The sequence below is a fragment of the Melanostigma gelatinosum genome, assembly GCF_949748355.1.
Source record: "Melanostigma gelatinosum genome assembly, chromosome: 7".
Classification (NCBI taxonomy): domain Eukaryota; kingdom Metazoa; phylum Chordata; class Actinopteri; order Perciformes; family Zoarcidae; genus Melanostigma; species Melanostigma gelatinosum.
Genome location: NC_136640.1, coordinates 3512530 through 3525745, shown reverse-complemented (window position 1 = coordinate 3525745; position 13216 = coordinate 3512530). Strand labels below are relative to the sequence as shown.

The following is a 13216-nucleotide window of genomic DNA, read 5'->3' as shown; positions in this document are numbered from 1 at the left end:
GCTTTGTGTGTGTGTGTGTACCGAAGGAGTTAACCCTCGTTTTTGCTGCAGTGGAGTTTGAAGGAATGCCGGAGCACGTGTCAGAAAACACTTACAAGACGGCTCGTTATCCGGCTTTCACATGGGAGGCTAGTGGCTGCAAGAATTCCTCTTTGAAAACAGACAGTGAAGCATCAAAATACACAGGAAGTCTGTGTGCGCCCGTTACCTGATATGAACTACAAATAAATAAAGATCGAAAGCTGGAAGTCAAAAGTTATAAGGGCTTTATTTGATGTTTTGTGTCGAAGCGTAAACAGATGAGGGACCTGAGCTTCCTGAACATCGTGTTTCATATTAAATCACTTATCTTCAGCCAGAAAACCAGCTGCTACCATTCAGTGAAGCAATTGCAGGAAAGATTCTAGATCTTATTGAAGGCAGCCACGTCGACGGACTGAACGTATTCCTCGAAGGCGGTGATGGCTTCCTCCAGCAGGTCCGTGCCCACTTTGTCATCCTCCACCACGCACCCGATCTGGAGCTTCCTGATGCCGTAGCCCACCGGGACCAGCTTGGACCGCCCCCACAGCAGCCCGTCCATGGCGACGCCGCGGACGCGCGCCTCCATCTCGGCCATGTCCGTCTCGTCGTCCCAGGGCTTGACGTCCAGCAGGATGGAGGACTTGGCGACGAGCGCCGGCTTCTTGGACTTTTTGGCGGCGTACTCGGCGAGGCGCTGCTCCTTGATTCGATCCACCTCGGCGCTCTCGGCCTCGTCATCCGAGCCAAACAGGTCCAAGTCGTCGTCGTCGACGACGACGTTCGACGTAGCCGGGAGGACGAACTGAGTCTTAGCCGATGGGAGGCCGTCTCTCTCCCTCTGGAAGGACTTGATGTGGTTATACCAGCGTGCGAGGTGGCGGAAGGCGGAGGCGGGAGCGGAGGGGATGGCGTCGAACATCGCCGTGTCAGCCTGGGACGCCGCGAAGCCCTCCATGTAGCTTTTGTCTGCCAGAAAGTCATCGAGCGCTTTAAGGCCGGCGGCCTCGCTCACGTCACCGAACACTGTTTGTGTGGAAGTCTGACGGGAGGACGGCGCCCGCGACGGTTCGGGGAGCTTGTGCTTGAAGACTTCCTGCACGGGGACGTCGTGTGTGAGGAGGGTTTCGGCGGTGTGGCCACTGGAAGAACCAAGGCAACAGGTAATGAGTCACTGAGCTTAATTAGCATGCACTTAAACCACCACGGCACAAGTGACCTAACTTAACACCAGGCATGCACGTACAAGCCCACACGGCGATGCAAACCATTCACAAACACAATAGTCTTGTTCATTTTTAATGAGACACTGACTCCACACAATGACACTGCAAAGATTGGTCTTTTAGTTTCCCTCATGCACGTCATGCAACACTTCAACACCAAATGCATCAAGCCTCATGTATGTTTTCTGTCTTCACAGTGGTATGAACAGCTGTGCATGTTTTAATGTCAGGAAGGTGAAATCACAGGAAGGGCTCGATGTCTATCTCCAGGGCGGAGCAGGGCATGGTCAGCTCGAAGCGGTCGATGACGTCGGGGTGCAGGACCCCGAGACGCCCGACGCTCTTCCCACGGACAAAGATCTCCGCACAGCGACCGGGGAAGAAGGTGGAATCTAAGAGAGAGCGAGAATAACGTAAAGTCCCAATGAAACCGAAGGTATTAGCTTCTGTACTGTGAGTAAAGCCACAAGAGGGCTGTAAATCAAATCCTTCGCATTTGATTGGACCGCTAAAAAGTGGGCGGGCATAGAATGAAGCACAGAGGAAGGTGGCTTCACACTCACCTCGTCGCTAAAGGTTACACATCCATAGATGGGTGTGATGATATTATAGGTTGGTTCAAGCTTGTGAAGCACATTTTGGTTTACAGGAAGAAAAGATTATTGGATTTTGATAATATAACCACGGATGTGACGTCAAAGGGTTAAACAGGCCATTTTCATTGTGCATTTTAGCACCTCCACCTGGAACTCACTGCTACTTATTTTACTTCACATCCTTTTTTAAAAACCTCCACCAGTGTGCGATCAGTTTGTATCCCGACTGTCTGACCTGGGTGCTGCTTGGATCACGTTTCTGTGGCTGTATAGCTACAACACGCGCACACTTCAAATGCTGTTGCACTTGTAGAAGCATTCGTGTTTCTTCTAGAGAGCGGAAGACATCCACATCGTATCACAGAGATGAGTCGATCGTACAGTGTGGGCGGCGCTGTGCCGCCTTTCTTGTTCCTTTGATAACAGTTTCATCTTCCAATTTAAAGTCTGGTGTGTGTGAATGAAGGTCACTACAGTCCAGATGGGATTAAAGAAATAAAAAAGCCAGCGAGACGAAGCAGCGCTCTCCAATACGAGAGGATCACTTTGTGTGGAAACAAACGCAAAAAACACCGACAGACAAAGCCGGACTTGTCAGAGACTTCACAAGATACAGAGACATGGCATTCTCCCATGGTGCACTGCTCCTTCCCACGCTGCCTTGCTAATGGGTTCCACAGCCCACTGCTTAGATGCTCACTCATCACATGGATTGTACTCTCTCCCTCTGTGTGTGTGTGTGTGTTAATATCTGCCTGCGTCGGTTCTCACGTCACCTCTTCGCACCGTGAGCAGGATGCCATGGTAACTATATAAATAGCTCCGGTACATCTTAAATAACCGATCAGTCAATGAAAGCCCTTCACTTGAGCCGGGCCTCTCTCTCTCTCTCTCTCAGCGGTAAAGGAGAGTCAGGCGGTTGGATCAGATAACTAATAGAACCGGCTGATGTCGCCAACGGATTTAATGCTATTTCAGACTATTGGACAGAAAACTCACAGGTTCTCACTGGATCAACAGAAAGAAAACTGTAGTTTAACGTCACGCCGCCTCCTGCAAATCAGTGACTTTCGTGGATGATTGGGACAAGTTTCAATATTCAGTTTTAGGACCTTGTTGTCAGGATGAAAGAATATAGTTCTGGGCTAAAACAATGAAATGTGTTGAAAATACTGCCTGTACAAATAAACAACTTAAAAAGGTTATGAAGTCAATGGTCAATGTTCAAGGGCGTCTGTCTCTTAAGTGGTTTCTTCCTCCACTTCTGATCCCCTGACTCCTTGTTGCATCCCCCCCCCCCCCCCCCCCTGCTGAGTGGAGGTAACTCCGCTGACATGTATTCCCTCAGCGGGGAGTTGCAGGCTGATCCTCACATCCTGAGGGTGAGCGTATCTGCGTCAGGTGAGCTCTTAGACCGGGGTCACAACCTCGTAATGGGGTTAAGCTGGCATATGTGTGTGTGGGGGGGGGGCTAATGGTGCATAAAGAGTGGAGTGGAGAGAAAGTGTGTTGCTGCACTGCATTAGTGCGCACGCTTCCCTTCTAAGGGCGTGCCTGTCAGATGGACGGGCCGAGCACCCGTGGGTGGGTGTTGTACGTGTTGGTCTCAGTCTCGCTGCTCACCACTGCAGTGGGTGACGTGACTCTCGGGCTCTCTCCCACTCTGCAGACTGTCCACGCTCTCATACCATCTCTTACTTCCCCACATTACTTCCTCCGCTCCCCCTCCATCAGCCTCCCCTCCTCCTCTCTGATACTTGAGCCCATTGATTTGCAGTCTGAATGAGACAGAAGATATCCTGCAGAGTGACCTTGGGAGCATGCATGGCAGGAGAGAGCGAGGTAGATAGGATGGGGAGGGAGAGCGAGGTAGATAGGATGGAGCGAGAGAGAGGTAGATAGGATGGGGAGGGAGAGAGAGAGGTAGATAGGATGGAGCGAGAGAGAGGTAGATAGGATGGGGAGAGAGAGAGAGGTAGATAGGATGGGGAGAGAGAGAGAGAGGTAGATAGGATGGGGAGAGAGAGAGAGAGGTAGATAGGATGGGGAGAGAGAGAGAGAGGTAGATAGGATGGGGAGAGAGAGAGAGAGGTAGATAGGATGGGGAGAGAGAGAGAGAGGTAGATAGGATGGGGAGAGAGAGAGAGAGGTAGATAGGATGGGGAGAGAGAGAGAGAGGTAGATAGGATGGGGAGAGAGAGAGAGAGGTAGATAGGATGGGGAGAGAGAGAGAGAGGTAGATAGGATGGGGAGAGAGAGAGAGGTAGATAGGATGGGGAGAGAGAGAGGGGTAGATAGGATGGGGAGAGAGAGAGGTAGATAGGATGGGGAGAGAGAGAGGTAGATAGGATGGGGAGAGAGAGAGGTAGATAGGATGGGGAGAGAGAGAGGTAGATAGGATGGGGAGAGAGAGAGGTAGATAGGATGGGGAGAGAGAGAGGTAGATAGGATGGGGAGAGAGAGAGGTAGATAGGATGGGGAGAGAGAGAGGTAGATAGGATGGGGAGAGAGAGAGAGGTAGATAGGATGGGGAGAGAGAGAGAGGTAGATAGGATGGGGAGAGAGAGAGAGGTAGATAGGATGGGGAGAGAGAGAGAGGTAGATAGGATGGGGAGAGAGAGAGAGGTAGATAGGATGGGGAGAGAGAGAGAGGTAGATAGGATGGGGAGAGAGAGAGAGGTAGATAGGATGGGGAGAGAGAGAGAGGTAGATAGGATGGGGAGAGAGAGAGAGGTAGATAGGATGGGGAGAGAGAGAGAGGTAGATAGGATGGGGAGAGAGAGAGAGGTAGATAGGATGGGGAGAGAGAGGTAGATAGGATGGGGAGAGAGAGGTAGATAGGATGGAGCGAGAGAGCGAGGTAGATAGGATGGGGAGAGAGAGAGCGAGGTAGATAGGATGGGGGGAGAGAGCGAGGTAGATAGGATGGGGAGAGAGCGAGGTAGATAGGATGGGGGGAGAGAGAGGTAGATAGGATGGGGGGAGAGAGAGGTAGATAGGATGGGGAGAGAGAGAGAGGTAGATAGGATGGGGGGAGAGAGAGGTAGATAGGATGGGGAGAGAGAGAGGTAGATAGGATGGGGAGGGAGAGAGAGAGGTAGATAGGATGGGGAGGGAGAGAGAGAGGTGGATAGGATGGGGAGGGAGAGAGAGAGGTGGATGGGGAGGGAGAGAGAGAGGTGGATGGGGAGGGAGAGAGAGAGGTGGATGGGGAGGGAGAGAGAGAGGTGGATGGGGAGGGAGAGAGAGAGGTGGATGGGGAGGGAGAGAGAGAGGTGGATGGGGAGAGAGAGAGAGAGGTGGATGGGGAGAGAGAGAGAGGTAGATAGGATGGGGGGAGAGAGAGGTAGATAGGATGGGGAGGGAGAGAGAGAGGTAGATAGGATGGGGAGGGAGAGAGAGAGGTGGATGGGGAGGGAGAGAGAGAGGTGGATGGGGAGGGAGAGAGAGAGGTGGATGGGGAGGGAGAGAGAGAGGTGGATGGGGAGGGAGAGAGAGAGGTAGATAGGATGGGGAGAGAGAGAGAGGTAGATAGGATGGGGAGGGAGAGAGAGAGGTAGATAGGATGGGGAGAGAGAGAGAGGTAGATAGGATGGGGAGAGAGAGAGAGGTAGATAGGATGGGGAGAGAGAGAGCGAGAGATCTGGTGTCTTTAGAGAGTTCCATTTTATCATTTAGTACTTTTTACAACATTTCGTCATTATGTATGTTGTGAATGTTCCTTCCAGAAGCAGCAGAAGGTGGAGGCTTTATGAGCCGAGAGCTTTGCACAGTGTGAAGTATCGTTTTTATCTATTTATAATCTGCACTCACAGTATGATTTGAAGTGGTCAATTAGTGAAGTTTATACCACATTTTATTTCCTAATCGTTTGAAAAGTGTGGTGCTTTTATGCAAATAACCGCTATAGATGACTCAAACAAAGTAGAAGGAAACAGTTATTAGTTATATCGTAAAAATAAAACGTGCCATTTCCTCTGATAATAATCGTGGCATCAACATTGTACATCATGACATCTGTAACCGCATGTCACTGCTCGTCATGCACTGGATTTACACAGCAGCCGTTTAACCTCACGTGACCCAGATTCATTCCTTCATCAGCACGGCGAGTAAATAACCGTGTTCCACATGATGGGGGGTTGAAGTCACGGGGATATAATCCAGCCTCAAGATATTTACAGCCAACGCGATAGCTCTGAACTACATTCCTGTGGTTCTGATTGGTGGGTCCCTCTCCAGGCGTCTTACCGTCCGCAGACTGGATGTGGTATCCGTCCCCGCGGGCCGCCTTCACATCCAGCAGCTGCATGGTCCGGTCCAGCAGGCCGTGGATCACCTCGAAGCCCGGGCTCTTGTTGTAGTAAACGGCACAGAAACGCCGGCTGTTCCTCGCCCCGACATCTGGACGGTGGGATGAGGAGAAGGGAGAGTTCGGGACGTGAAGAACCGAGCTATGCCAATAACGTACTCGGAAATCAAGTCGGTGCTGGGTTTGTGTTTCAATATATCTGCCAGTGAGTGTCAATCGCCATCTGATATATGAAAAAGATGCTTTTTGTGTTCATTTTCATATATGTATCGAGAAGATCGGGTGTCTATGATAAGCTCTTAAACTAAAATGTATTATAATTAGACATCTCACGTGTGTGTTCGGTAGTGTGTGTTCGATAGTGTGTGATCGGTAGTGTGTGATCGGTAGTGTGTGATCGGTAGTGTGTGTTCGGTAGTGTGTGTTCGGTAGTGTGTGTTCGGTAGTGTTAGACGAGCCCAAACGACTTTCCCCTCCGTCTCTTCACAAATGCCGACGCCCACCTTTGGTGTCGTCCTTCAGCACCACATCGGATATCTCGAACAGTTTGAGGGGAAGAGGCATCTTCCTGTTGGCAGCGATGGTCTTCAGCAGGCCTGGCAACAAGGTGGTGCGCGCCACCTGGTGGTGAAGAACAGTGGTGAGGCTGAATATTCAATATTTCATCAATATTTCAGAGAGGACAAGAGCGCCCTCTTCTGGAGAAATAACACAACTAACAAGAGTGACACTGACCATTCCTGCATGATCGTCTCTTTTTAAATGAATGCTTTTCCTCATTTTTAATTACGTTTTCACACAAACTAACCTCAGTAACAAAGAGGTAGAATTTTCTTGAAGAAAAGAAAGTTTTCAACCTGAATATGATGTTGCTTGACATTAGCAGCATGATTTGTCAGTTGGCACATAATTTAACTTGAGTGTTCATTAAGCACACAAAATATAAAACTTGTGAATATGAACATTAAATAAATAAACAAAGTGAAACTGTTGCACAGTCTTCTGCACCACCACATTTTTAGATCATCATGTTTTCTCAAGACAAATTCAGATGCATTTATTTTTTTAACCAAATTGTGGATCAAGTAGAAAATGACATTTTCGCTGCTACATCTAACACATTAAAGCGTTGTCGTTTTATTTATATTCATCTTTACCTGGAACTCTGAGGTCTTGGGGTTGGCGATGTGAATCGCTCTGGTCTCAGAGATCTTCTTTCCAAGCTTGTCCGCTATATCTTCTTTGGAACACTGCAGGATGAGGGGAGACATGTTCACTGACTCATTATGGGGTGTTAAATGCTAATGTTTAGCATTTAGCTTGCAGCACTGTAACACGTAGTAATGCCTGTTATGCAGCAGTAGTTTCCCAAAGTTTGCTAACAGCCACCAGAAGCTACTGCTCATACCAGACAAAACCCCCAGAGGGGAAGTTTTTCTGCTTATGAATTCAGCTTTTCATTTCATCAGAGGAAGCCTGTGTTATTCCTTCTTCCCCTCAAAAACATGCGTGTCCGTGTGTCTTCTTCTTACTAGGGCAAAGGTGAGGGCCTCCGTGAATCCAGCAGCTGCCAGGTCTTGTCTCAGCAGCTCTGTCAGTTTATTCACGGGGAACTGTGAACACGCAGAGCAAATATATGAGAACACACACCCCACGTGTGATGAGGTGCAAAGGTATTTGGTTCCACACACATCAAAGGTGCAGAATAAACCAGCCAGGCACCTGGGTGGCGATGGTGTAGGTGCGCGGCGTGGTGTACGGGATGTTGTTGAAGCCGAAGGCCATGGCGGCATCCTCCATGATGTCACAGGCGTGGATGACGTCAGAGCGCGTGGGCGGGATCTCCACTTCGATCTCGTCGCCGACGCCCGTCACCTCGGAGCGCAGGCACATCTTGGTCAGCAGCTGAGCGATGTTCTCAGTCGACTCACTGTCGGGAGGAAAAGAAATAAACAATTTATCAAGTTACTGAGGATACACTGACATCAAGCAGCTAGGTGTGTGTGTGTGTGTGTGTGTGTGTGTGTGTGTGTGTGTAAAAGCACATGTTCAAAATGAATAATTAACACAAAGTTACAAGTAACGCTGCCTTTAGATGAAAATCAGACAGAATGATGAGAAATGTTGCCATGACGACGTCTTGTTTTGTATAAAATAACGTAATAATATATAATAAAATGATTTCTTGACTATTATTTTATGGAATTGTTCAAATAATGGATGTTATAAAACGCAGCTTCGGTTGTACATTGTTTATTTTGGATTTGTTGTTCTGCACAGAAGGGTAAGTTGTTACAAATGTGCAAAAAGACAACACATGGTTGTGTTCTGATTAAAATAGAAAATGAAGATTATTGTTCCAACCTCTTCTTTTAATTGCCCAAAGTGTATTTGAATAGTAAGTATTAGTACTTTGGATGGCACCGTTCTCGCCGACTTTTACCGTCCTGCTCTCGTTCACTAAAATAATATCCGGTTTGCACTCAACCGTCTGCCTGACTCCATGTGAATGCAGCTTTAGTAATAATAATAATAATAATAATAATGCATTTATAACACTTAAAAAAAAGAAGGTAAAACGGAAACAGCAATATCAATAAAAACAAAGCGTAGAAAACACATTATAACAGTACAAACACAATAAAATGCTTTAATCCGGTACTTCTGAACGCCTCATGATAGAACCACAGATCTGTTCTTAACAGACGCATCCTGCACAAAACTGTGAAGCGCTCTCACTCCAAACCGTTGTATTGTATTTGTCATTAAATCTTTTCACATTTCAACAGTATCATCATGACCTGCCAGTTTACAGAGAGGTTCTCTTTTCTTTTTCTTTATTTTATTGGCATATTTTGGAAACAAAGGCTAAAGTTGAGTAATTATGAAGATTCTCTCACTCCGACAGCTGCCTCTGTGTCTGTATTCAGGTCTCCGTCACATCTTCTACTGAACCAGGAACATAACGTGACCCGTCGGCTCACACACCTTCTCGTATCTCTTTGACTGTCACATCTCTTCAACCACATCCCATCGCGGTCATGCACCGCTTTGCTGTAGCAGAACGTTTACAGCTCAAACTCTCCCTCCTCGTTTCTATCACACAGTTCAGCGCTGCTCTGAGGACACGTTATTGGCCGATATTTCCGTATTATTGTGTTCGATACTGCAGGTGTATCCATGTCTGTTTTAACATTTACCTGCTGGCACTTTTCTATCGTCTTTACTTTCATAATATACAGAGTAGTAGATCCAGATGACTCACTTGATGCCGACTTTTTTGTTGACAAACTCGCTGGACAGCTTCTCCTTCCTGTAAGCGAGCTCCTAAAGTACAAACCAGGGAACAGCAGCAGAGAATCAGGAGACAGGAGAAGGAACACGCGTGACATTAGCTCCGCTGTCCAAGAGACAACACGATCACCTTCCAGTCACCTCAGAGCTCAGTGCTAGCGACAAACTTGGCGACTCATTTAAATCATAAACACATTTGGTGTCATTCTACAGCCGTAACATTGTGTAATATACATTTACTTCATTAGGATAAGTAAAAGCAACAAAAACATGTCTATTGTCACTTAAAGAAAGGACACAAGATGACGGTAGTGAACACATTACTGGATATTTGCAGGTCTTGCCGTCTGGGTAGACCACCTCAGCCTCCTCGACCCTGAAAGAGCACGAGACAGAAGAACACATCACCCTCTCTGTAACACTCTTACACTCCAGTCTTTTGTGGACTATTTATGATGGATTTGGGTATATTTCCATCACTTAATAGGAAGACAATAAACCAGTATCTTGGCCATAGGACACAAAACCTGGAGACGACAAGCTGGTATTTGAGCCCCGATAGGCGACTTACGTGAAAGGCTGTGAGCAATACTCGCTGAACATGGTCACCATCACGTCCAACACGATCTTTGCCTGGAGGGAACAACAGAAGAAGAGAACGAGTTGAAGACCGACCACAACATTGATGGGATTCCTCCGTTCTCCTCTCAGTCGTACCTTCGTCAGGTCTGTGGCCGTGCACTCGATAAAGACGTTCTTCGTCTTCAGGGAGATTTTTGAATGGTCACCTGGGGAAACAAAAAAGATATTTAACATCATGAGAAGAGGTTGAATCAGAAATAAAGCCAGACACATGAAGGCAGAGACAGTGCTCACCATTGATGATGGGAGGCATGGACAGGACGATACCATTGCTGTCGTAGATGACGGGGTACACGGGCTTGTCCTCGATAATGTGAAGGAAGTGCTTCAGGTGGCTGTCCGTCTGCATGAGTCACAAGAACGACAGCAGGTTAGCGCCGCTCAAACACACAAACTGCTCTTCTCGCCGGCGTCCTTCACCTTGTAGAGGCTCATGAGCTGGGTGGCGGTGTACTCTTTGGTCTGGTTCAGGGGTTTGAAGCTGATGTCTCCCGGAGGTTTGGCCGTGTACGTGAAAGGACCGGAGATGGTGTCCAGGTCATGCGTCCCGATGGCCACCAGGCTCCTCTTCCTGCATGAGCACGGGAAAAAGCATGTCATTGTGTTGTGTGTTCTGCCGTGGTGTGAGCAGGGTAGCAATGGAGTTATATGACATGGAAGAAGAAGCAATATGAAGCTTTGGCGACACAGATTACATTTCAGTTCGCGGTTGCTTTTGGTCTGTAACAGAAGCGCCAGATGCAGCGGCTGCAACATCTCACAAATCGCCACCACTGAAACATTCAGGTTGTTGTGAAGAATATATACACAGGTTATACAAGTGGTAGTAACCACATTTCCTGCAGGTACATTTGAATACCTGCATAATAACTAACTGAAGGTACTCTGTTGTACTTGGTGCAGCAGCTGATCTGACCTGCAGACGTTTTGGTGGAGTTTGTCCTGCAGCTCGATGAAGCTGTCGTAGCGCTCCTGTGTGAAGGTGATGTTCCTCAACACCGCTGCCACGGCATGCGGTCGCACTGCCGCCGTCTGCACATATCAAATCAGAATTAACAATACTCACATTTATATGATTCATAAAGCAAACTAATGAACGCCCCAGGCCACAAACTGCTTGTTTGCCGTTAATAATTATGAATGCCACCACCCACCTCCTTGGTAATGATCAGCTTCTGAGGCTCCCCGCTGACTGGGCTAACACGTCTGTAGCGAGGTGCCTCCAACCTGCAACACAAACACAATCTCTGTAGCAACAGTGAAGCAAGTTTGCATAAACTTCACCCATAATGGAGTTAAGAGTTACTACAAGGAACGTTCATTTTGTGTTGGTTTTGTCGTCCCTGTGGACGAAGGTGGTAGTGTTCCTGAGCACCAGAGTCCCTTTAGAAAACCTCTCATTTTACTGCAGCAGGGTCTGACAGTCTGCCCCTCTCAGTCCTGGTTCTGGTTCTGCCTCCCTTCCCTCCAGCGGGTCCAGCAATACGTCCTGGGTCTCCAGCAGCGTGGTGTTGGTGTTGGCTCCCAGAGGGGACCGGAGGAGCAGAGAGGAGAAGCTCTGGGAGCTTCTCCTCTGGGACCGGTCTCTGCTGGAGGATCTGGGTCTGTCCACAGTGGACCGGTCTCTGCTGGAGGATCTGGGTCTGTCCACGGTGGACCGGTCTCTGCTGGAGGATCTGGGTCTGTCCGCGGTGGACCGGTCTCTGCAGGAGGATCTGGATCTGTCCACGTGGACCGGTCTCTGCTGGAGGATCTGAGTCTGTCCACTTTGGACCGGTCTCAGCTGGAGTCTGAGCTGAAGGACTTTCTGGTAAACCTGCATGATTTCATCCGATTTTGCGTGGAATCCGACCCTCAGTGGCACCTTCGTCAAGCATTAAAAGCCATATAGAAATAGACCATCTTCTCTCTGATGGTCTCGTTTACTGATGTAGGTCATAAAGACACATCAGTATTAAATTGAGACTGTTTCACAACCAGTTAAAAGTTCCTCACAGTAACTTTAAGTAACACAGTCATTCACAAGCATGTTTTAAAACCATCAACCTTTCACATATGCATCCTTCTAACTTTGGAAAAGGGCGCTGAATTACTCTGTTGTGTCACCACCAAATAAAACTGGTCAACCTTTGCATGCATTTAGCAATCATCCTTCACTTTAGATTTCCGCAACCACCGCAGTATGTTGCTCCGCTCACTTGTTCTTGAAGACCTGCAGTCCACGGACCAGCCCCTCCAGACACAGCAGGTCGTAGCGGTTCGCCGGTACATCGATCTTGTACAGGACGACGTCAGACGCCCCCGATGCCTTGGAGTCGCCCTGCTCTCTGCTGATTATCTCCTTCTCCGAGGTCTGGAATCAGAACAGAGATCACAGCTCACTGGATGTTTTTGAACACAAATGCACAAGCAGAACTTTTTCACATTGGGCAATGTGACTTGTCACACACAGGTGTGTGTGTGTAGTGTGCAGATGGATTCACTTTTAATTATGCATTTATGCTCATATGACACACTGGTTTGATCTGCTTTTTACATAGTTTACTCACAATTTCATCCAGCTCCAGCCCAAATTCAAAGCACAGCTCGTCAAACTCCTCATCGGCTGAACGAAGAAACAAACATTTATTACAAACGAACAAAAACAGCTTTATATACATCGCTAAGTACTCACCTGCCTCCGATTTAAATGACAGGGGAAATAATGACGCAATAACGTTGACGTCCAACACAAGACACGTCAGAGCACTAAGGAAGACTACTTTCTCACTGACAGTTACCAGCAGCAATCTCTTAATATTAAAACTTATATTTGACAATAATGTTCTTATAAAAACAATATAAGTCTCATTCAAGACTGTTTTACTAAAGCTAGATAATTGAACTGCGTGCGCAGCTGCTGCTGTGCTAACCATCAAGCTAATGTTTTCAGGTAGTATTCTGACTCCCTCGGTCTTTTAGGGACAAACTGACATTAACGAGGCGGACGTGTTGTTCACTCCTTGAATATGTCGGAAACACGACTCACTGTATGTTCTGCCCAAAGATTTGAAGAGAAGATCTCTTTTCACTCCGACAGTCGGCATGTTGGCTGCTGATTCTCCTCAGTGTCGCGGCAAAGGGAC

At 47.9% G+C, this 13216-nt stretch overlaps 1 protein-coding gene and 1 long non-coding RNA gene across 2 annotated transcripts; one reads left to right on the top strand and one right to left on the bottom strand.

Annotated features, from left to right (window-relative positions):
• Positions 1-268: 268 nt before the first annotated feature.
• farsb (phenylalanyl-tRNA synthetase subunit beta) lies at positions 269-13216 on the bottom strand. Its single transcript, XM_079272217.1, has 18 exons — positions 13120-13216; positions 12641-12696; positions 12290-12444; positions 11246-11318; positions 11008-11123; positions 10512-10662; positions 10326-10434; positions 10167-10237; positions 10021-10082; positions 9774-9825; positions 9421-9482; positions 7878-8085; positions 7688-7768; positions 7313-7405; positions 6659-6776; positions 6095-6247; positions 1492-1639; positions 269-1163 (listed from the first exon to the last, which is right to left on the bottom strand). Exons 1-18 carry the CDS (start codon positions 13175-13177, stop codon positions 404-406), a joined length of 2526 nt encoding a protein of 841 aa, XP_079128343.1. The 5' UTR covers positions 13178-13216; the 3' UTR covers positions 269-403.
• LOC306780037 lies at positions 6192-7829 on the top strand. Its single transcript, XR_013772136.1, has 3 exons — positions 6192-6325; positions 6678-6795; positions 7691-7829. It is a non-coding gene; the product is annotated as an uncharacterized lncRNA (long non-coding RNA).

Bases quoted from the DNA above. Each gene is read 5' to 3' on its own strand.
- farsb (XM_079272217.1), bottom strand. From the start codon at position 13,177: ATGCCGACTGTCGGAGTGAAAAGAGATCTTCTCTTCAAATCTTTGGGC. The intron at 9,826-10,020 runs GTAAGTCGCCTA...GTGCTCTTTCAG, and splicing joins TATTGCTCACAGCCTTTCAC to GGTCGAGGAGGCTGAGGTGG. The intron at 7,406-7,687 runs GTAAGAAGAAGA...CTCATCCTGCAG, and splicing joins AGGCCCTCACCTTTGCCCTA to TGTTCCAAAGAAGATATAGC.